The sequence below is a fragment of the Oncorhynchus mykiss genome, chromosome 15 (genome assembly GCF_013265735.2).
Source record: "Oncorhynchus mykiss isolate Arlee chromosome 15, USDA_OmykA_1.1, whole genome shotgun sequence".
NCBI classification, from domain to species: Eukaryota; Metazoa; Chordata; class Actinopteri; order Salmoniformes; family Salmonidae; genus Oncorhynchus; species Oncorhynchus mykiss.
In genome coordinates this window covers 18567598-18591307 of record NC_048579.1, presented here as the reverse complement: position 1 = coordinate 18591307, position 23710 = coordinate 18567598, and the positions used below count along the sequence as shown (strand labels likewise).

At 42.9% G+C, this 23710-nt stretch overlaps 1 protein-coding gene across 2 annotated transcripts in view; it reads right to left on the bottom strand.

Annotated features, from left to right (window-relative positions):
- Positions 1 to 11191: 11191 nt before the first annotated feature.
- scn5lab (sodium channel, voltage gated, type V-like, alpha b) overlaps positions 11192 to 23710 on the bottom strand; it is a 189960-nt gene continuing 177441 nt past the window's right edge. The window contains exons 22-28 of one of the 2 annotated variants that reach the window (XM_021562572.2): positions 23502 to 23624; positions 21020 to 21292; positions 17433 to 17486; positions 17080 to 17217; positions 16857 to 16961; positions 16361 to 16631; positions 11192 to 14597 (exon numbers count right to left, since the gene is read on the bottom strand). In XM_021562572.2, the coding sequence (XP_021418247.2) occupies positions 13339 to 14597; positions 16361 to 16631; positions 16857 to 16961; positions 17080 to 17217; positions 17433 to 17486; positions 21020 to 21292; positions 23502 to 23624 (2223 nt within the window). In that variant the 3' untranslated portion in view covers positions 11192 to 13338. The remainder of the gene's footprint in view (positions 14598 to 16360; positions 16632 to 16856; positions 16962 to 17079; positions 17218 to 17432; positions 17487 to 21019; positions 21293 to 23501; positions 23625 to 23710) is intronic. The other variant, XM_036943977.1, reaches the window with a different exon arrangement.

Sequence of the window (23710 nt, the reverse complement as noted above, 5' to 3'; positions counted from 1 at the left end):
ATACTGACAATGAGTACTACTGACTATCTCCGCTCAGTCAAAGCAGATATAAGGGAAACTGTTGGTAATTCCTTCGAGGGTGTGTCTCCTTCAGCCGAGAGCAGGTTATCTGTGTTCAGGACACTCTTGGTTCCTACCTGTAGAATCCAGCAGGGGGAGATGTTAGACCATGTACTGACAGTATCAGTGCTATATTATTAGTGAGTTGATTACCACACGTCTTTAGAGTTGATGGTAATAACAGTGTAGTTTAATACCAGCAGGTTTAGGATCTTGCTCTGGAGCACAGAAGTCTTGAATTGTGAGTGTGTGTGCATACGTGCGTGCATGTGTTGATACAGAGGATACAGGAGTGGCAGAGATGGAGGGAGATGAAGAGAAGGAGAGAGAGGGGGGAACAAGCCCAGACTCCTTGAGGGGATTGAGGTCAAAGGATCTGTGATTAAGACTAGCCTTTTCTCCCATTCATGTAAATTACACTGACCTTTGCCCTGTTCCTTAATATCATCCTCCTAAAGGTGCTTCAAGAACCACACAGGTAATGTCGTTTAGGGCACACTATAGAAAAACGTTTTGTAATGGAAAACGAAAACAAGCATTTCTTATTTGACAGTTCATCTAGTCCCTGTTTGTCTGTTTTCTTCTGTTTGGTACCTTAATGAATACAACCCAGGCATGTCTGTCCACACAGACTTAAACAGTTCATTAATATTTATAGCTTAGCCCTGTACAATGGACTTGTTCTGCTTACTGTAATATGAATCTCCATTTTTTTAGGCCACTTTTGCCTCCTTCGTCTTATTCTTATAACTAGACCTATCAAAAATAGAAACAATTAACTTTTTTAAGTGCTGTGAAGTAGGCCGGATAATATTATGCTTTGTGTAGAAGTTTAGGCCAGCTGATAATAGTCAACGTAATGGACTTTGTGAAGAGTCTCTCTCTCGGTCTCTCTCTCTTTTTCTCTCTCTCTGTCTATCTTTCTCTCCCTCTCTTTCTTTCCCTTGACACTTGCAAGTCGACATAATGAACTTCAGTTGCTCTCTCTCTTTCTCTCTCCCTCTTTCTCTCTTTCTTTCTCTCTTTCCCCTGACGAGCTGTCACGTTGAATTAGCGCGACAATGCCACCCTGAAAGATTTGGAAAACACAGAGACGCTCTGAGGTCAGGCATTCTAGAGGACGCTTGGCTCCGAGGACCACTCGCATTAAGTCTGAGTAAGGAGGGCTGCAGCCGATATGCTGTCGGAGGGGCTTCCGGTATTGTTGTATTTGTGGCCCTCCTAGGCTCTACTCACCGTTTGCTGGCTTGACTTTCCTGGAAGCTCGTCAAGGAGAGGCACTTGCCACACGATTTGGTAGCGGCTTGAATTGTTTACTCTCGATCTTGTTAAACTTCAGGGGGTATGTCTTTGAGAAAGGCGATTATTCAACACTTGAACGCGTTTCAACACTTGAACACTATTCAACACTGAGAAGAATACATAGGATAAGCACACCAGAGTGGATTGACTGTCCCATCCACCCAGAGTGTATGATCAAACTGTCCCTCTTCTTTTCACATTTTTCAGGCCTAAAGTTTTGGTCCTCCAGAAACAATCACCCAGGGTCTCATTTTGACAACCCAATTAAGTAGTGTTAAGACTAAAATAGGCATTGTTAGTGCCATAATAAACAGTGTTACTGTCAAAATAGGCAGTGTTAGCATCAGAATAAGTAGTGTTAGCGTCAACATAAGTATTGTTAGCGTTAAAATAAGTAGTATTAGCTAAATAAGGAAAAATTACATGTTTTAATATAAGCCATGCTGAAGTGAAGTGAAGTGATGATGTCTGTTGTGACAACTGCACAGCTTTTTCGCATCGACAAAATGTCAGCCCAAATGAGTCCGAGGCCAATCACGGTGTCACCAATGAGTCAGTTTGCAGAAGTTTGAAATTCTACTTTTCCTAACCTTGATTCTGAAGGTAAGGGATGCCCTTCTCTATCACTATAGGGTATTTTCTCTCTACGGCTGTGGGCATGTGTTAGCACATTGACATGGCGTACATGTGTGGACCTGCATATGTGTCTGTGCTTATTGTATGTGTGTGTTTCAAGTTTTATTGGCCTTATGTACAGGATACACATGTTCCAACAAAATGCTTACCTGCAGGTTCCTTCTTGATAATGCATCAACAAAAATAAATAATGCAAGAAAATAGTAGAATGTAGTAAAATCAGTAGAATATAATACATTTTTTAGCATAAGTATAATACAGGATGCACAATTTATAGTCCCAATATTGTGTGTGTACACAATTGTGTACTGTGTGTATTGCGCATTGTGTGTACATGTGTGTGTATTGTACATACTGTGTACATGTACATGTGTGTGTGAGTGAGTGGTGTGGTTCGTAGTCATCTCTGTCTGTACGACGGGAGGCAAACAGGAGGATTAACCCTGGGAGAGTGAGGTCAGAGCCTTCCACCTGGGAGAACACAGTCATCTTCCCGGGCCATCCTGAGACCTCATCAGGACCGCGGCTGCCATGGCAACGTCATACAGCAACACACTGCTCCCCCGGGACCCACCGCAGACACATACGCTTATCTCTTAACACATGGAGAGAGGGAGGGGGGGAGGGAGCGGGGAGAGAGGAGTGGAAGATAGAGAGAGAAGGAGAGGTAATTACAGAAAGAGAGACGAAAGAGAGGGAGGGAGAGAGATAAAGACCGGACCCAGGACTCTTTGACTACTGCTCTGTTCTGCTTCCTCACAGCAGTGACCTGTGGTGAATGGCTGGTTTAGTCAGTTTATTTCAGTTGATTAAGGGTTTTGCATTGACACAACAAGTTTTAGTTCATTTTTATGGCCATTTGTTTGTTGTAGTGACTTCTTACTAAAACCACAATTTCTGTTGACTTGATATTTTCTGCGTTAGTATGCTGATATCCTAATATATTTGACCCTCATCTTGGAGTAAGTACTATTCAAGCCTAATCATTGCTGGAGCAATAGAATAGAATAGCTAGATTGATGATAACTTTATGTACAGTAGGACCTGTAACCTTCCCATGAGTTAGACTAGTGTGTGACCAGCTGTTGTCATGTGAGTGCCCAATGCCGCGAGGTCTCTCTAACCTCCACTCCTAACCAACACTAACCTCTAACCAACCTATTGTGTGCGTGCCCCATGCCCTGTGGTCTCTCTAATCTCCCCTCTTAACCAACTCACCTCTCCAACTCTTAACATCTAACCAACTTGTGTTGGTTTCATCATTAACACTGCAAATGAGCCCCAGACGAAGTGCCTACCAGGACTATACAACTGCACGCCAGCTTCTGGGTAGGGCACAGGACAACGTTTGCCCAACTGGTGGTGTACTAGTCCAAATCTCATTTATCTGTCTCTCTCTCCCGTACCATTCCCATATACCCACCCCCTTGCCCATTCCACTCCTCACGCCACTGTATCCCTCTATCCCCACACCCCCGCATCCCCAGTGGTGTGTATTCATGGATGCCAAGGGAAGCCAGACTTGCACCAAAAATCTGACCAATAATATACATTTTAAAAAGCATAGAATTATTTATCTTTCGTCTCTGTGTTTCCTTCAATATGCAAGAGGCTGAATATACACTACCGTTCAAAAGTTTGGGGTCACTTAGAAATGTCCTTGTTTTTGAAAGAAAAGCTCATTTTTTGTCCATTAAAACAACATCAAATTGATCAGAAATACAGTGTAGACATTGTTAATGTTGTAAATGACTATTGTAGCTGGAAACGGCTGATTTTTAATGGAATATCTACATAGGTGTACAGAGGCCCATTATCAGCAACCATCACTCCTGTGTTCCAATGGCACGTTGTGTTAGCTAATCCAAGTTTATAATTTTAAAAGGCTAATTGATCATTAGAAAACCCTTTTGCAATTATATTAGCACAGCTGAAAACTGTTGTGCTGTTTAAAGAAGCAATAAAACTGGCCTTCTTTAGACTAGTTGAGTATCTAGAGCATCAGCATGTGTGGGTTCGATTACAGGCTCAAAATGGCCAGAAACAAACAACTTTCTTCTGAAACTTGTCAGTCTATTCTTGTTCTGAGAAATGAAGCCTATTCCATGCGAGAAATTGTGAGATCTCGTGAATGTCAGTTAGATACTATCTGTAGGTGCGTTATCTTTATCAGCATCACAAAAGCTAATTGTATTTTAACCACATAAAATATGCATCTAAGCCAGACTGAAATCATATCAGAAATATATTTTCCATTTTATTTTCTCCACGGTCCCAAAATGTCTTTGGTCCACGAAAAAAGCAGATGACAGAGAAAAGTTTACCGATGTCAACTAGATTGAAGCGTTCATTCTATCGATTTACGACATTATTCTGGTGAGCAAGGGTTTATTTAGCTTTCCAGGGCAACATAACGGAAGAGAAGCTGCATGTACAGTATCTAATTATAGACAAGTTGATTAACATATAGCCTACCAAAATGTCAGAAAGACAAAAAAAAGGCAAAAGAATATCCTGCATCCCCTATCAAAAAATCCTCACCTCTGTCAAAAAATCCTCACCCCCTGTCAAGAAATGCTCCATTGTCTCTGACTGTAGCCTACAGTGCATTTTCTATATTAGCGGGTTAGGGTCGGATGTGGGCCTCAGATTTTCACTTTATCAATATATAGTTGGCCGTTGAAGATGGGTTATTAGCAATTGCGGATGGGTGCGGGTGAACAAACAGCTGACACGTGCACCACTAGCGACTAGCCATCCCCCCTTTAAAATGTCCAACCCTCCCATCCCCAATACCACCCACATCAACCTTCACTGACAGCCCAAATGAGGCACACAATTTCTCCTAGTCCCCATCCAGTCTCTGACCAAGACGCCACATCAGTCATATCACTTTGACATGAGAAAGGACTCCGAGACTGACTCAGTGCAGCATGGGATGGATGGCACATAACGCAGGCCAGCTCTTATGCAACAAATAAACTATGCAGGTCTACATACTGTAGCCTGAGGCCTTCACGGTTTCTGTTGTCTAAGGTTCATGTTAAAGCATATCACTATATGAATTATTTTGATTTAATGACAATTCAGAGATTAGGAATGAGAGGTTCATTTACAATGCCTGATTGACTTGTTAAGTATTTCAGCCATCACAGTCATACAGCAGACTAGTTGGTATGTCACATGGGGATATGTTTCAATATATCTGCTGAGCCCCTCATGCCCCCATTGCTGATTGGTTAAACACACTGCTCATGTTGAAATACCCCCACGGACCCGCGCCATGAAATTGCTAGCTTCTCTGTGGCGCAGCTGGCTACCAGTGTTTCGAGAGTCACTTATGTTTGCAAGAAAGACGTCCCAAGAGCTTGTCTCAGTGCGAGCTCATGAGGGCGGAAGCTATACTGTTATGCTATAGGTCATTTATACTGTGGCAGCACGAGGCTGGTTACATATACATGTATGTGCGTGAGAAGCGTTGGGGGCTGGGCGATGTTTATACACCTGACATAACGAGGATATATAGTCCTGACTCGTGCTGTGGCAGAGTGTGTGCGACAGCACTGTCGGATTGATAGGAATGAGCCGGGGCAGGTATGGTAATAAGCACCGGGTCTTAACCACAAGACAAACAGGTTACACACTGAGCCAAAGTGACAGCTGTCACTGTGTTTTAATGACAGACACAACCCAAGGTGACCACCAAACAGTCAGGTGAGATGACTACATGGGCAGTGTTTACATTACACACATAAATACGTCATATATATATGGGGCCTGTTTCCTAGACCCAAATTAAGCTTAGTCCTGGATTAAAAAGCATTCTCAAGTGAGAATCTGCATTTAAAATGTATTTTAGTCCAGGACACAAAGTGTCTCATAATTTGCAATTTTGTACATGTTTACAAGAAAACAGCATGGTCCTGCATGTGCTTAGAATTTATTGTTTTGACTGTTGAAAATGCCTATGATTGCTGATCTAGAATCAGTTTTGCCTTTCAGATCACAATGGATAAAAGGAGGGAGTAGTATTAATACAGGTGAATTATTTTATCCTTTTATTTCACCTATAGTCAAATAAAGTTGAGCAAACTGAAGGGACTGAGGCTTTCTAAAGGGCATTGTCCCCAGATGATACCAGGTCATCGTGGAGGAACAGCTAATCTCTCTCCTGTACAAACACTAATCTAATAGAAAGCATCAAAGCAACTTCCTTCCCAACGACACTGATGAGGACATACAGTGAGTGGGTTGCCAGGCTAACGTCAACATTTCCGCCGCTGTCTGTCACTTGGCAAGGCTACGCCACATGTCTCCCGTACAGCGTGTGTGTGTTTGTGTAAAACAGTAATTAAAGCCAGTGATGTTTACTGTAAGATCTTTTAGGTTCAGATTCTCACTGTGGGCGCCATCTGCTCCAGGTTGTGGATATGGGTATAGGTGCCTTTCTCATTCACTGAAAAACACCCTGCAGAGGAAAATATTCAAATCCCTTAGGGGGTGTTCCAAACTGGGTATTCGCCAATGTGTGTGTGTGTGTGCATGTGTGCGCATGCGTGCGTGTGTGCGTGCGTGTGTTTCCTGTCAGTTTGTGTATCTGTGTCCTGCCAGTGGTTGAGTGTGTCATGTACTTTCAGTCAGTTCACACAGAGCCCATGTGTCGATATTGTCCAGGGCATTTAGACATTAACCAGGCCAGGGTCAGATTAGGGCACAGACAGTTCTTCAGATCTTATTGCAGGGGTGCGTCCAGGCCCTAAGCGAGATTTGTTTGCCCCCCCCATTAGAGTGTTTTTATAACAAATGTCATGCAATTCTATTCATTTTGCCACGGGACAGAGAGAAAAAAAATCAGTTTTGAAACTTATTTCCTGCAATTCTACATATTTTGCGATGACGTATGCCACGTTAATGATATCTGAGTGAGGTCGATATTCGGCCATGATTACTAGAAGTTTAGAAGGCTGGTGAGACTAACTGACCAATATAAACATTGTTAGCTAATTGAGTGACTGTCAGTGACTAACATAACAAGAGAAGAAGTACTGATGTACAAATTTCGAACTTGCACCTTATGTTTTCTACTTTTCTAGCTCTCAACAGTAAGTTTCTTTAAAAAAATTGAGATATACTGTATATAAAAAAACATATTTTGGGGGGAGCCGAGGGCCCCCTAGCAGCCCAAAGAGGGGCCCAAAGAGTCTGGTCATGTCGCTTATGCCTAGAGTCGGCCCTGGGCGCGTTTCAATAGTCTACAGTGGCTTCCTTCAATCTTCTTCAACTGCACTGATCTGAAACTACAGGATTAGGTGAAAGCAATATGATTGATGCCTTGTAAGGAGTTGCTTTCACCTCACCAGTTCTTTCCAGGCAGTGGAGATTCATGAAAAGAGAAAGTGAGAAGAACCTATTTTAGACTATTGGAAATTGGATCACTGTTGAATTACAAAGCTGTCATAATAGTACAATAACAACATAATTGACTACACAATTATGCATTTTGTTCTACAATAACTCCTGTCCTGCAGTTAGTTGACAACTCAATATAGACGTCCTTGTTCAGACAACCAGATTATTTTAAATATATTCTCCTCATAACAAGCCTCATTGCAGAAGACGTGAACATGCTCTGAGTAGCATCAAGGGCATTGGCTTATTTACCTTGGTTGCACAACTAGGTTTCAGGCAAAGAGAGGCGCAGATTATTTCACGCTCACAGTGTTTTTTTCTCTGCTCATATGTTGAGGACATCTGGCGTTCTTAAAAAAAAAGACAGTGAGAAAGAGAGAGAGTTTCTGTGCACTTTTTCTTTTTGTGTCTCCATCTCAACGAGTCGGGGGTGCGTCTGAATTGGCACCATATAACCTAAACAGTGCTACTTTTGAAGTCCCTCAATCCAGACAAAATACTCCAAGGTCTGTCCCCAGTGGAGGTTGACAGCTGTGTGTATGCATGCGTGCGTGTGTGTCTGCCTGCGTGTGTGTGTAGGGCTGTAAAATTGACAGGACTAGCAATTATAGAAGTAACAAACAAAGTACATCCGTTTTGACTAAATAAAATTGTGTGCACTTACAGCAGTGATCACTCATATCAGGTGTATGGTCTCATGCTGCACAACTTACCACGCTTCATAAACATCCACATAAAACATATTTTTCAAATAATGGTAATTGCTTAAATGAGAAAAACATAAACAGTGAATTCCTGGTCTTCTAGACTGCAAAGAGAAGAAGTGGAGCCAGAGCGATGTGCTGTTAAACAAAGCCCTGAACAGAAGGGGGCCTTTGTGCCCTGCGTCCAGGTGTCAAAGTCGATCTGCTCCTCTTCTCCGGCACAGAACCCATCTGAAAGCATCAGATCACAGAGATAGCAGCATCGCTCCGCTTTCGTCCTGCTGATCAGACGCAGCACTGTATGCCATGGTATGGTGAAGTCCACATACACAGGCACATACAAATACAAGTTCACACACGTACAAGAAAACACAACCACACACACAACACCCAATACACAAGATATACACATACTGTATAATCTAGAAGCACACACCTGGGTGTATACACACACACACACACACACACACACACACACACACACACACACACACACACACACACACACACACACACACACACACACACACACACACACACACACACACACACACACACACACACACACACACACACACACACACACACACACACACTTATGTAATAAAAGCTCAGGTTGTACGCAATAGCAATAAGACTTTGGGCAGAATCCAGTCAAACATGCAATGTCTTTCAGTATAAATCACTGTCCCTGCACACGTGTATTGTGCTTGGAAAACCATAAGCAATGACGAGTGAAGGTTTTTCTTTTTACAGTAATTACGGATGTGCATTCTTATTATCCTCAGAGAACCTCAGCGTCATCCTCTGTGATTTTTCTGACTACAGGAAAAAAATATTTCTGTATATGCTACTGTATAAATACTGTGTTTTACGCTTGATTGAATTGAGCCCGAAGACAGGTTTAGGATCCATTTTGACTGACTCCTTCTTGGTGCACATAACGATATGCACAGCACAATGACATTTCCTTTACTGTTTTTAACTGTTTTTAACATCCATGCAAGACCAGACTTTCATGTAATGTTTTTTTCTGCAGTTTCTGTATTATTGGCCCTAATTTAGGATTTGATCATCTTAGGTAGCCTAAGTCCCTTTCAATCTGTGTTGGAAAAAAAATAATTACCAAATTACTGATGCCAGAATTAACCCAACTGATTCCAAATGACATCATCTCTTTTGAGGGTCGGTGGGAACATCTGCATTGTAGCCCTGGTGGGGTTTCCGCTTAAGTAGCCAATCTTCCTTGTATAACCAAATAGGTTGCGTTCAGACAGGCAGCCCAATTCTGATATTTTTCTAAATTAATTGGTCTTTTGACCAATCAGATCAGCTCTGAAAAATATCTGACGTGAAAAGATCTGATGTGATTGGTCAGAAGACAAATTAGTGGAAAAAAGATCAGAATTGGTCTACCTGTATAAACGCAGCCATAATAGAGACATGTAATACTTACTGACAGCCAGTAACCTACATCATTGTAGGTCACTTGAGTTGATGTTCTGAGCTACTGTAGCATGATGCTGCATCCCTTCTGTATGCCAAATCCAAACGTCTTCTTCATGCTGCGGAGTCATAGTACAATCCATCGCCTTCTTCTCAACATAATGCCACTCTCATTTGGCAAAATGAAGATTGCTTGCATTATACTGTACCACATACCAGCCGTGGGTTCAAATAGTATCTGTTTCTTTCAAAAACTTTGAGCGTTCGATGGAGCCTTTCTGCAGTTCCAGATGGGATGAGCTCGGACTATCCCATTGTTTCCATTGTGCCAAGCAAGCTCAATCAGGTGCAGCTAAAGTATTTGAAAGAAAATATTTTCACTCAGGTCTGCCACATACTAGTGATGAGCGGGTTGAGTCATAACCCCAGTCCGAGGTGTGGGGCTGGTGGGTTTAGGGTCATTAAATATTGGGGGTTGAAAACAATACCTTTTAGAAATCCATAAATGTATCATTATATTACAGTTTATATCTATAGGCTACATTGAGTTTTTCTTTTATCATTTTAGACCTGGTACTAATGTGTAAGCCTATAAGCTTTAGGCCTAACTGTACATGCGCCAAATAGCCTACACACCAATCACCAAATAGCCTACACACCAATCGCCAAATAGCCTACACACCAATCACCAAATAGCCTACACACCAATCGCCAAATAGCCTACACACCAATCGCCAAATAGCCTACACACCAATCGCCAAATAGCCTACACACCAATCGCCAAATGCTTTGGGAAATTACAGAAAATGTTAACATGATCCATGTAGGCAAAAGGACAATGTCTGAGTTTAATTCAATTGGAGAAAAGCTGCGAAATGTAGAGTTGAAAATAAAGAGAAAGGAGGCCCAGAAAAGTCATGTTTGGGAAAGATTTGTCAAAGTGGTTAAAGAGGATGATAGGAGTGTCTGTTATGTTGTGTGATGATTGTGAGGCGCTATACACATTCGACAGTAGTCACAAGATGGGGACTTCAAATAGGCCTATGGCACGTCAGGGGAACTGTAGCCTACTGTTCAGATGTTTTAAATGGAAACTGAAATCCTGACACTGACTGTAGGTCTAGAACCTCTCACATAGCCTTAATATTAACTCCTGCAGAATTAAGCATTGATTGGAGTAAAATGATACTCCAAATGTCGGTGAAAGTTTGACTCGGAACAGGAGTGAAGAAATATGATTTCTTTCTTTCAGCATCTTGAGAGAATGTGAATGCCAGTTAGATACCATCTGTAGGTGCTGCATCTTCATCAGCATCATAAAAGCTGATAGTATTTCAACCACATAAAATAGGATTCCAAAAACATGTTGGGTCGTTTTCACAGTTTTCTATTTCGTTACAACCGATAAAACTGATGTAATTTGGAAATTTTGCACAGAATATCTTTCCAGTTTTTTGGGGTTGAGTTATTGCATTTTCTCCCTTGTCCCTAAATGTATTTGTTGTGTGAAAGCAGCAGAAGCATTCATTCTATTGATTTATGACATTATTCTGGTTAGCAAGGGTTTATTTAGTCTTCTAGGGCAACATATAATGACAGAAGAGAAGCTGCATGTATCTAATTATGGACAAGTTGACTAACAAATACCATACCAAAATGTCAGGAATTATCAGCAGAAACATATCTAAATCAGGCAAAAAAAATCCTGTACCCCCGTAAAGAAATCGTTCTGCCATCCCTGGCTGTAGCTTACAGTGCATTTTCTATATTAGGGTTAGGGTCGAGTGCAGGCCTCAGATTTTCACTATCACATGAAGTCGGGCAGTTGCAGATGGGTTATTAGCAATTGTGGGTGCGGGTGAACAAACAGCTGACCCGCGCACCACCACCACATACATGACTCTGAAATCAAAAGAATAATCAGTGATATTGTAGGCTTTCTCATTTATTTCACAGGAGGTTGTTATCTTAAATACAGAGGCATGTGTTTGCAACATACTAAAAAAAAAACGTCAACTGAAAGTAGTAAAACTTCTTTCTGAATAATATTTACTGCAACGGGGGCTTCACTGAGGCACTGCATTGTGGTTGAGCAGTGAGAAATGCTCTGGGAATAATCATTCTAACAACAAAACGATTATATACGGACTGCTGAGAAGATGACTGTTGTAGGTTATTGCATTTCTGACAGTTTATAAGAATGAAAAATAAGCATTTTCTGTGCATGTCTTGGATGTTTTTATGATGAAGCAGCTCTCGTTAGGATGAAAACAGTGCATTTATGACAGAGATGTGCAGAGTTGACTTTTCACCATGACATTTTTGTATAAAAATGTCCCACCCAAAAACGAATAGGATCGCTCCCGACTTTTAAACATGTTCCCCAACATTCCCAATACAAAGCATGCAATCAGAAATGTCTTTAGAAAAGTCCCCGTAGACACTGGTAAATAGCAGTGCGATCCCAGTCACACACCCATGGCATCTAATGGGAGAACGATGTGAGTAGAGGTCCATTTAGAAACAGGACAGGGGTATATACCAGGCACACACTGGATCTATTGCTACAGAAAACAGCCCTTCAACACACCTGCAACCATAACCTGAAAATATATATCATATTAAAGTTGAGCGGTGTCCTTATTATTATTTGAGTCAAATAGAAACCAGTGTCAGTGATATAGTTGAGAGTAGGCCTAAGCTATGGGTAACCAAGAGAAGCTGAACGGTTTGTAAAATTAATGCTGTACAAACTTTGACCCTTTTATCCTAAAAAGTAGTAAATTATTGCTAAACACAGTTTGTGCAAAATAGATAAATAATTGTTTTTCAGTCTTGAGCGCAACGTCTCTATATGATGCAGTCAAAACATGCGAAACACACTTTAAATAAAAAATAAATAGGACGATTATCCGTCCGACTAATAGTGAATATAATCGCTGATGGTCATATAAAATATATAGCCATTGGGGCAGTTTTAATCCTACAGAAGTTATGGAGAAAGAGAAATCTGTCAATCGTAACCATGAGATAGATGTAGGTTTGATTGTCACATACAGATCATGGTTACTGCACTGCTTCTTAGTTTTGTGTAACTAGGCCCAGATTGTTATGAAAGGGAAACAACTCAAATGCAGGGCCCCGGGATATCCCGGGATATCTTTACGTGTAAACGTAAATGCAAAAATGCTCAAAATATGCTCAAATACAATGTGGTAGTACTGCAATTCAGAAGAGGCCATGTTTTTTTTCTTACTCTAAAAATATAAAACATTTTAATTATTGTACTGCTATGAAAGACTGGTAACATCAACAATGTTATACTTTACTACGAAAAATTGTATCCCTTAGTTTTTTTCTCACATCTCACAGTTTGAAAACTAATTATTATAAGTAATTACACCAATAATAGTAAGACCTTTAATGAACTCATAAGGTCAGGCATACTTTGTAAATATTGATAAACTGTATTTCCTTCAGTCTAATAAATTATTATTACATCAGTGATATAATTGTTGTGACCCTGCAAAGGTCATTCATGCATATTAACTGTGAAGCAAAGTTGACATGAGCAGGATCAAAGGTTATCTAGGATTACACACACCGCCTTTGTGTACTCCCTCAAAGCATGTTCTCCAAAAATAAATAAATAGTTAGCCTTTTCTCTATGAAAACCCCTGCAGATTCTCTGGACAACCACAAGTATTAAACCAGTGTCATTTGAGCTATGTTACATTCGGTAAACAACAAAAAAAGAAAAAAAAGCATTTCCTAGTTGCCATTACAGAAATGTCTCGCGGTCTGGTACTCTGTCGGGTGCGGGGCAATGTTCCCTCAAGTCACTGTTCCTGGACTGTTCGGAAATTAAAACTTGGAAAAGTTCACTAGTCGCCCGTGTGACGCTGTCGTAAGACGGTGGAGAGGAGGTGGAGGACAGGGTCTCCATCAGCTCCATCTCAGGCCCCCCGTAGTGCTCCTTGATCATGGAGGCTATGAGACCCTCTTTCTCTGGAGCGGTGCCCCCCTCGCCCGTGGGGCTCTGCGTCAGACTGATCTGCATTGATCTGTACAGGAAGGAGGCTTGCTTCATTTGCCTCCGCACCAGATGCCTGCGGTAGCACCTCTGGATAACAGCGGCCGACACATCCTCCTGCTTGCGCCTCAGCGTGGTGGTGATGGGCTCGTAGGAGATCTTGGACGGATTGGCCATCATGAATTTCTCCTCCATCTGCTGTTTGAGAGCATCCATCTCGCCCGACTCGCCCAGCACGCGCTTGGTGAAGGCAAACAGAATGTCCAGGCAGTGGATCTTATCACCGCTCACCATGGGCAGGTCCATGGAGATCAGCTTGATCTTGTTGGGCTTGCCGATGCGCAGCGGCTCCGACAGCGTGTCTGCAAAGTCTGACAGCTTGGCGTACTCGATGAACTGCGTGGCTTCCGGGTCAAACTTCTCCCACACCTCGTAGAACATCTCGAAGTCGTCCTCGCTCAGCGGCTCGGTGCTCTCCTCGGTGGCCACGCTGAAGTTCTCCAGGATGATGGCGATGTACATGTTGACCACGATGAGGAAGGAAATTATGATGTAGGTGACAAAGAAGGTGATGCCCACCGAGGGGTTGCCACAGTTGCCCCGGGCATTGGTGCCTGTGTGGATGAGGTTGGGGTTGCACTCTTCCGGAGAGTTGTTGAGGATGGGGCTGAGCAGGCCGTCCCAGCCTGCCGACGTGGTGATTTGGAACAGACAGATCATACTGTTGCCGAATGTCTCGAAGTTGAACATGTCGTCGATCCCTGCCTGCTTCTTGACATAGGCAAAGTTGGCCATGCCAAAGATGGCATATATAAACATTACCAGGAAGAGCAGGAGGCCGATGTTGAACAGGGCGGGAAGGGACATCATTAAGGCAAAGAGTAAGGTCCTTATTCCTTTGGCTCCGCGGATGAGTCGCAGTACTCGTCCAATCCTGGCTAATCGAATGACTCTGAAAAGAGTGGGCGATACAAAGTACTTCTCTATGATGTCAGCGAGAACGATACCTGGAAGAAAGGAAGTGGAAAAAACATGAATGAGATTTCTGTACTTCTAATAGACCATCATGAACCATTTAACGGCATAGAGTAAGGTCAACTTTTTCACATCATTTAGCAGATGCTCTTATACAGAGTGACTTACAGGAGCAATTAGGAATAAGTGCCTTGCTCAAAGGCACATTGACAGATTTTTCAACTAATCAGCTCAGGGATTGGAACGACGCAACACTCTAAACCGTTAGGCTACCTGCCACCCCTACACACTATGTACACAATAACTTAGAAAATTAGGTTGACAATTGGTAACCAGGAGTGAATATTAGCTTCGTTATCCTCCATGTAAATTCCAGCTTCCACCATCTCAATCACCAATGAGCCCATGATAAAGGCTTCCACTCTTACTACAGAGTCTGTCTGCCCTCAAATGACATTCATGTTGCCTCCCAACCCTCTCACCCCCACAACCAATTTACCATCTGTCCCTGATTTGTGACCCTCCTCTCCCCATGGAACAAGACTGTCACCTGAGATGGATCGGAGAGGGGGGTTGGGAGCCACCCTTTAGAGCCATATGTCAAGCCCCCAGCCCCCTCACCGACTACAGTCAGCTGATGCAGCACCTCAATCACGCCCAAATCACCCCCACTGACATCCCTGATTGCTAGGATTACCTTCACCTCAACAGGGGCATCCTTGTCCACACACATCAGTTAGCATGGAGGCAGCTACTTAGCTTCAATCTATGTGCTGGCCCTTTGGTTTGCTTCAGCCCCTCCCCCCAATGCAGAACATATATGTTCACAGAACGGGGAATTCGTTTGGCGGATACTGAACAGGGGCTATTACCTACTGTAAGCACAGTGCCCTAGTTTCATCAGATATAGCCCCACTTAAGTTCAATGACTTGATTGACATGATAGATAACCTTGCCAAATGGATACTAAAATATTGGATGATGGCCAAGGTGTATTGTCCGTTGCATTGAAAAACACAACTAAGATTCTGAAATGTGTTCTTTGAGCATGATATTGTTTGGAACTAAATTCAAATTATTTGTAATCTGTTGTAAATTTGAAGGTTCCAAGCTAAATGTCATAATCTGTGTATGGGCCAGCTAGTGACGTGGTTTGCCTTGCTTACAGACAGGTTGGTTGTTTAGCGAGTATGTGAGCAAGTATGAGGCAAACAGATGGGGTTGGATTAGATTTTTGACAACATGTAAACTATATTTAGTCTCCAAATGTTTATTGAAAATAGAAATACATTTGCACACGGAGCACTTGTTGTCTCTCAAATACATTGTTGTCTCTCAATTGTTGGTTAGATAGCTAGCGAATTTTAGCCATTATTTGCATTGACATGAAATCAGTCAAAACACCGCAAAACAAGACATGGTATCATGAACAAGATAAAACTAGCTGAAACGAGCAACCTACGATTCCCCACATGGCAGCTTCTTGTCATTGTTGCTAGCTATCTGACCGCTCAGAATCATAGCTAAGCACAGCTTCCAGCCCCATCGATGCGCACGCATCATTTTTGTGACATTGTCAGCCAACGCAAGGTCATGTGATCAACTGTAACACCCAAGGACACCCAAGGACACAGTGACATTAGAAGAGAACTACAAACCGTTGGCCAGACATCAGGTACATATAGCTACATATAGCAACCTTATTCCAGTATAACTGCCAGGTGATGAACCCATGTAATTACATTGTAACGAGAATAATTGAAAACCTCTGATTAAGCCCAAGCAACAGACTCACCAACGATGGAGAGGATGACCACCACAAAGTCAAAGATGTTCCAGCCAATGGTAAAGAAGTAGCACCGCAGCGCCACGATCTTGATGAGGCACTCGCAGGAGAAGATGATGATGAAGGCCAGGTTGATTTTGTTGAGGATGTACTCCATGCGGGCCGGCTGCTCGTCCGTCTCCACCATCATGGTAATCATGTTGAGCAGGATGAGGACCATGATGATGATGTCGAACGCCTGCTTGCCCACCAGGTCGAAGAAGAAGCCCTGCACTTGGTTCTGGGAGAAGAGAGGAGGTGTGATAAGTGGGTGGAAAGCCCTTTTGGAACCCAAGAGGCTAATACACTAGGGCAAAGAAAATTAAAGGAATAGTTCACTTTATTTAAGTTTTAACTTATTTTCGACTTATCTGGGGTGTTATCAAAAACAAGTTAATACCTTCAAAGAAATGATCTATCCCTTTAATAAGATCAAGAAAGTAGGGTTCAATTAGCTCCAGCTTACCACTGGCCTTGGAATCGGTTTCTGAGGCTTTTTAGACCCTAGCTTCTTCATGGCGTTGTAATATTTTTTCTGTTCCTCTGTCATGAAGATGTCTTGCCCACCTAAGTAAAGAGACACCCCTTTTCTGTTATTTTCACTGTGAAAATAACACTTTTTTTTCATGGGAGGTATCTGGTTTGTTCACATCAAACCATTTGTTGGCCATGATGCTTTTGATACTTATCTTTCGTTTCTGCTGGTTGAAGTTGTCGATGATCACCCCGATGAAGAGGTTGAGTGTGAAGAAGGAGCCAAAGATGATGAAGATGATGAAGTATAGGTACATGTACATGTTCACCTCTCTGATAGGCTGTTCCTCCACCTAGTCCAGCCAGTGGAAAAAGCAATACATCATTCAGTTACATTTTTATCAGTTGAAATCTGTGTTATTCTGGTAAATGTTATTGTGATATTGCATCAAGGCATGGCTATGACAAAGACAGCCATTAATGAAATGAATGAAAATACCAAAGCTCTATGTACCAAACCCTTTCGATAATGTTATACAAAACAAGTACATTGGCGTTTAATACTTACAGCACGAGAATCCACTGCTGCATACATGATGTCCATCCAGCCTTTGAATGTAGCCTTGTAACAAAGGACATAAACTTCAATGGGCATGATGAGGTAATTAGGTGTGCCACTATTATCGCCATATAAACACATGCAGAGGACAAAAGATGCATTTGTATACACAATGTTCATGCAGTAAAAGATGTTCGCTTTTGACATCAGATTTGAAGATACACTACATGACCAAAAATATGTGGACACCCGTTAGTCAAACATCTCATTCCAAAATCATGGGCATTAATATGGACCAGCTTCCCCCTTCACTGCTATGACAGCCTCCACTGTTCTGGGAAGGCTTTCCACTAGATGTTGGAACATTGCTGCGGGGACTTGCTTCCATTCAGTCACAAGAGCATTAGTGAGGTCGGGCACTGATGTTGGGCGATTAGGCCTGACTCGTATGGGGGCAGATGGTGAAGAGTGATCTAGAAAATGCGTTTCAACTGCTGCAGAGTCCAATGCGGGCCAGCTTTACACCACTCCAGCCAATGCTTTGCATTGCACATGGTCATCTTACGCTTTGAACTCACCCACAGTGTCGTTGCGCAAAATAGTATGCAGCATCATCTGGATTTATATGCAACAAAAGTTCAACATTCACCTTCCGCTACTATTTCTGTCAAGCCGTCTACGCATACAGTTTGACGCATGCGCTTGATAAATCCAACAAATGCACCAGACCGAACGCACTGCAACTGCCTCTGCAACGCAATGCTGTGAAGCAAACGCAGCGTTTCATTGGAAATTAATATAATTCTGGTTTACCAAAATGCTGTCAGCGAGTTTGAAGCGTTAGGCTTGTGTGCGGCTGCTCGGCCATGGTAACCGGTTTCATGGAGCTCCCAACAAACAGCTCTTGTGCTGATGTTGCTTCCAGAGGCAGTTTGGAACTCGGTAGTGGGGGTTGCTGAGGACAGGCGATTTTTACACGCTACGCGATTAAGCACTCAGCGGTCCCGTTCTGTGAGCTCGAGTGGCCTACCACTTCGCGGCTGAGTCGTTGTTGCTCCTAGACGTTTCCACTTCACTATAACGGCACATACAGTTGACCGGGGCAGCTCTAGAGCAGGGCAGAAATTTGACATACTGACTAGTTGGAAAAGTGGCATCCTATGACAGTGCCACGTCGAATGTCACTGAGCTCTTCAGTAAGGTCATTCTACTGCCAATGTTTCAAATCAAATTTGATTTGTCACATGGGCCGAATAGACCTTACCGTGAAATGCTTACTTACAAGCCCTTAACCAACAATGCAGTTTTAAGAAAATAAGAGTCAAGAACCTGTTTACTAAATAAACTAAAGTATAAAAAGTAGCACAATAAAATAACAATAACAAGGCTAAATAGAGGAGATACCGGTACCGAGTCAATGTGCGGGCTACAGGTTAGTCGAGGTCATTGAGGTAATATGTATATGTAGGTAGGGGAATAAAGTGACTTTGCATAGATAATAAACAGGGAGTGCAACAGTGTAAAAAAATGCAAATAGTCAGGGTAGCACTTTGATTAATTGTTCAGCATTCTTATGGCTTAGGGGTAGAAGCTGTTAAGGAGCCTTTTGGACCTAGACCTAGTATTCCAGTGCCACTTGCCGTGCGGTAGCAGAGAGAACAGTCTATGACTTCGGTGGCTGGAGTATTTGACATTTTTTGGGGCCTTCCTCTGACACTGCCTAGTATAAAGGTCCTGGATGGCAGGAAGCTTGGCCAGCATGATGTATTGGGCTGTACGCACTACCCTTCTGGTCGGATGCCGAGCAGTTGTCATACCAGGTGGTGATGCAACCAGTCTCGATGGTGGGGATCTGGGGACCCATGCCAAAACCTTTCAGTCTCCTGAGGGGGAATAGGCTTTGTCATGCCCTTTTCACGACTGTCTTGGTGTGTTTGGACGATATAGTTTTTTTGGTGATATGGACACCAATGAACTTGAAGCTCTCGACCCGCTCCACTACAGCCCTGTCGATGTGAATGGGGGTGTGATCGGCCCTCCTTTTCCTATAGTCCACAATCAGCTCCTTTGTCTTGCTCACGTTGAGGGAGAGGTTGTTGTCCTGGCACCAAATTTCCAGGTCTCAGACCTCCTCCCTATAGGCTGTCTCATTGTTGTCGGTGATCAGGCCTACCATCGTTGCATCATCAGCAAACGTAATGATAGTTATGGAGTTGTGCCTGGCCACACACACATGGGTGAACAAGGAGTACAGGAGGGGACTAAGCACGCACCCCTGAGGGGCCCTTGTGTTGACGATCAGCGTGGCAGATGTGTTGTTGCCTACCCTTACCCCCTGGGTGTGGCCCGTCAGGAAGTCCAGGATCCAGTTGCAGAGGGAGGTGTTTAATCCCAGGATCCTTAGCTTAATGATGAGCTTTGTGGGCACTATGGTGTTGAACGCTGAGCTGTAGTCAATGAGCAGCATTCTCGCATAGGTGTTCCTTTTGTCCAGGTGGGAAAGGGCAGTGTGGAGTGCAATAGAGATTGCATCATCTGTGGATCTGTTGGGGTGGTATGAGAATTGGAGTGGGTCTAGGTTTTCCTGGATGATGGTGTTAATTTGAGTCAAAACTATTCTTTCAAAGCACTTCATGGATACAGACGTGAGCGCTACGGAGTGGTAGTCATTTAGGCAGGTTACCTTGGCATTCTTGGGCACAGGGGCTATGGTGGTCTGCTTGAAACATGTAGGTATTACAGACTTGGTCAGGGAGAGGTTGAAAATGTCAATGAAGACAGTTGTTCGAGTTGGTTTCTCTATGGAGATTGCATGGCTGTGTGCTCAATGTTATACACCTGTCAGCAAATTGTGTGGCTGCAATAGCTGAATCTACTAATTTGAGGGGGTGCCCACATACTTTTGTATATATAGTGTATATATTTGTATTTCCAGCCTCTGGATTTTTCCAAACTATGACACAGAGTGGGGGAACCTATCTTTCCTTTAAGGAAGCCCCCCTCCCACCCAGAGAAAAACACTTACAGTCTGTACAAAATAAATATTGCATGTGTGCCATGTGAGAGCTATGTTTTTATTAATGGCAGTGGAAAGGACTTATATGGGCTTCCTCCTGACTGCATGGAGTGTCTTTCTAGAGGGAGGAAAAAGGAGAGTGAGTGGGGAGCCCCACTTCAACACAAGTGAGTTCTTATCAGCGAGAAATCACGCCGGTGGGCCTTTTCCCTTTGGTTACGTGTTATTACTGGCTTTTGTGAATGACTGAGGGTCAGACTATTTCCAGATGCAAATGGGAGGTTTGCATGGAGGCAAGTCACAAGAAGGTGACAGAAAGGAGCTAAGTGAACTGTTGCTAGGCTACCGCGGCAACTAAGTTAAAACGAAGAATGAAGTGCACTCTCGCTGATCACACAATTCTCTGTAATGGCCCCCGTCGCTGCTAAAAATAAGAGCCTAGCGACTTGTTGATTGATTCGGGGCTCTCTGGACAGACAAGGTGGGCAGCGACAAAAAGTATAAAGTACAAAGTGGGAGGAAAGAACGTCTCAAACTGTGAGGAAAAATAAAAGGAAAGGGGAAAAAAAGCCAAACTCACAACTTGTAGGAGTGCAAGGTAACCAGCGCCCACGTTGTCGAAGTTCACTTTGACTTTAGTCCAGTAGAACTGCGTGTCGTTCATGGCCAGGCAGTCTGTCTTATTGTTGACCACGGACACGTTGTGGATGTAGCCCGTCCGGTTGACGCAGCGGCCGTACTTGCCTGCGAACAGGTTGACCCCCATGATGCTGAAGATGAGCCAGAAGATGAGGCACACCAGCAGGACGTTCATGATGGACGGGATGGCGCCAATCAGGGCGTTCACCACAACCTGTTTCCATGGAAACACATCAAGTCAGGTATCCATCCGGCCCCCTTTTGCTGTCACGTGCCACACTTCATACACGACAGTAACTCAATCAGAGAAACTCAGTGTCTACATACTTGTGGTTCAATTCATCTACCCTAAGTGCTTACCCAATCCACACCCCCCCCAAAACACAAAATATCAAACCACTCAAACAAAAGAGATCCTAATGAAAAGATAATAATCGAACCCCACATTTCCAAAGTTCATGCAAACTACTGAATCTGGCAAATGAGATTATTAAGAGTGTGTGTCTTATATTCAATCAGGAGCAGCAGCAGCTTTTCAAACCACCCTGGTAAGAGATTTCCTGGTTGAGAGGAAATGAGTGCTGAGCCAGGAGATCCTGAGTATCACAGCTCTAATGGAACCAGTAGATAGGGGGTTTAGCCCCGTGCATCCCTCAAGAGAGTGTCACAAAGAAATCTGCTGCTCACTCAGACTCGCGCCTCTGTATAGCCGGGCTGCACTTCCACTTTGCGTTTACCACTGAGTAGTGGACCCAGCCATTTTAAAGCAGCGTGACGCCTAATCCCATTTGCCAGATTTACAGTGGCGGAGAGCAGCGAGCTCGGCGGACATCAGCCCCCCATTTCCGACAGCATGCAAATTTCATGGGCAGGAATTCAAATTAATTCCAGTGGATGTCAGGGGAAATGGTATACATATTAGAGGCCACAAGCTAGGCTGACAGGTGTCGACTTAGAAAACGAACACTGTGTAATGGGAGGGAACAATAGCCCAAAATCCTAACTATAGTGTGCATGAAATGTTCAAGAGGGTTTAAGGATGTGCTTTAGGGAATGAGTAACGATTATGGAAATGTTACGGGCTAAACATTCATCGGAATATCTGAACACGGGGATGCATGCAAGAGAACGTGATAACAAAATCAACAGCTAAAACAAACAACGGAACAGCAAGGAGAATAATATTAATACTGTCAGAAGTGAGCAACAACTTGTAATGTAATATCACAGATAACTATAGATGTGAGAAAGGATGGAAAGATTGGAATGAGATAATTGAAATACTCCATACTAAGTGGATTAGGCATGTACATGAATAATGCTGCTATATCTATCAGCTTTTCTGGTAACACTACATAAATGTGTCCATATTCATGCATAATAATGCTGTAATTCCCTGTAAGAACATTGATTTAGTAAGAACTGGTCTATCTAACTGCAAACTTGTAATTACAAAAAATGCTCAATTCCATTACCAAGCAATTTCTCAACTACTACGTAATTACACTGGTTTCCTCATTAGACACATACATGTGCAATCTCATACATGTGCAATCTCTATCGAAGAATCTAAGGAAGAAATCATGTGGTGATGTTACATGTTAGAGCCTAGGGTTGAAGAATTGACAGGAAATGTAATACTGCTGGAGAGCTCTAAGACTGCAGTTGTAATTCAATCTATCTACTTCATTTACTTTGCTCGGGCACTTCAGTCTATTCTCATAATTATCTGAACCATTATGTATAATTAGACATTATAGAACTAGACATGATTTGGTGCATCGATGGTCATGAAAGATTTTAAGGATCCAACAAAAATGGATGCTGATCCTGTATTTGACATACGTGTTACAACATGTGTCTGTCAAGTATTTACTTGGTAATTATGTGGTAACAATAGGCCACTTTCTGTTCTAACTTCAGTATGTTGCACACATTTTATACTGCCTGTTTTGATGATTCCCAAATGATGATGTAGGGCCTAATGATCATTTCACCATGAAAGCTCTATGTAAATAACAGGTAGAAAAGACTACAAAATAAAGCTTAATATGAAATAAAGCTTATTCAAATTGATAAGTCGGATAATGAGGTAGTCATGTCAGGTAGAGGGGAGAGTTGAGGGGAAGTATGAAAACCAAATTATCTCTTTGTGCTAATATTGCCACTTTGTGCTAATATTGCCACTGCCAGCTCCAAGGGAAAGTATGTCAAGGGATTAGTGGCATTAGCTGGAGAATTGGATTTGACAGCATTATAACACTATAAGTGGAGAGATAAAGTGGGGAAACATTTGGAGTATTCTGAATAGAAACTGCTGGTCAGGGAAAGAAAGGGTGGCAACAGAGGTAGAGAGAGTGATGATGAAGACGGTTTGAGGACAATCGGGAGTTGATGAGTCAGAGAGGAGAGACGACTCTTACCCGCATGCCTTCAAATCGGGACAGTGCTCTTAGCGGCCTCAGAGCTCTGAGGGTTCTAAGTGATTTGATGGCAGCAAAGTCCGAGTAGCCCAGCATGTTAGCTACTAGACTCACCAAAGACACCTAGGTGGGGACAGAAAGCGCAAGAACCCACATGGTTAGGGGGGCTGCCACAACCTGTTCAAAGGAATTGTGATACACAGAACCTG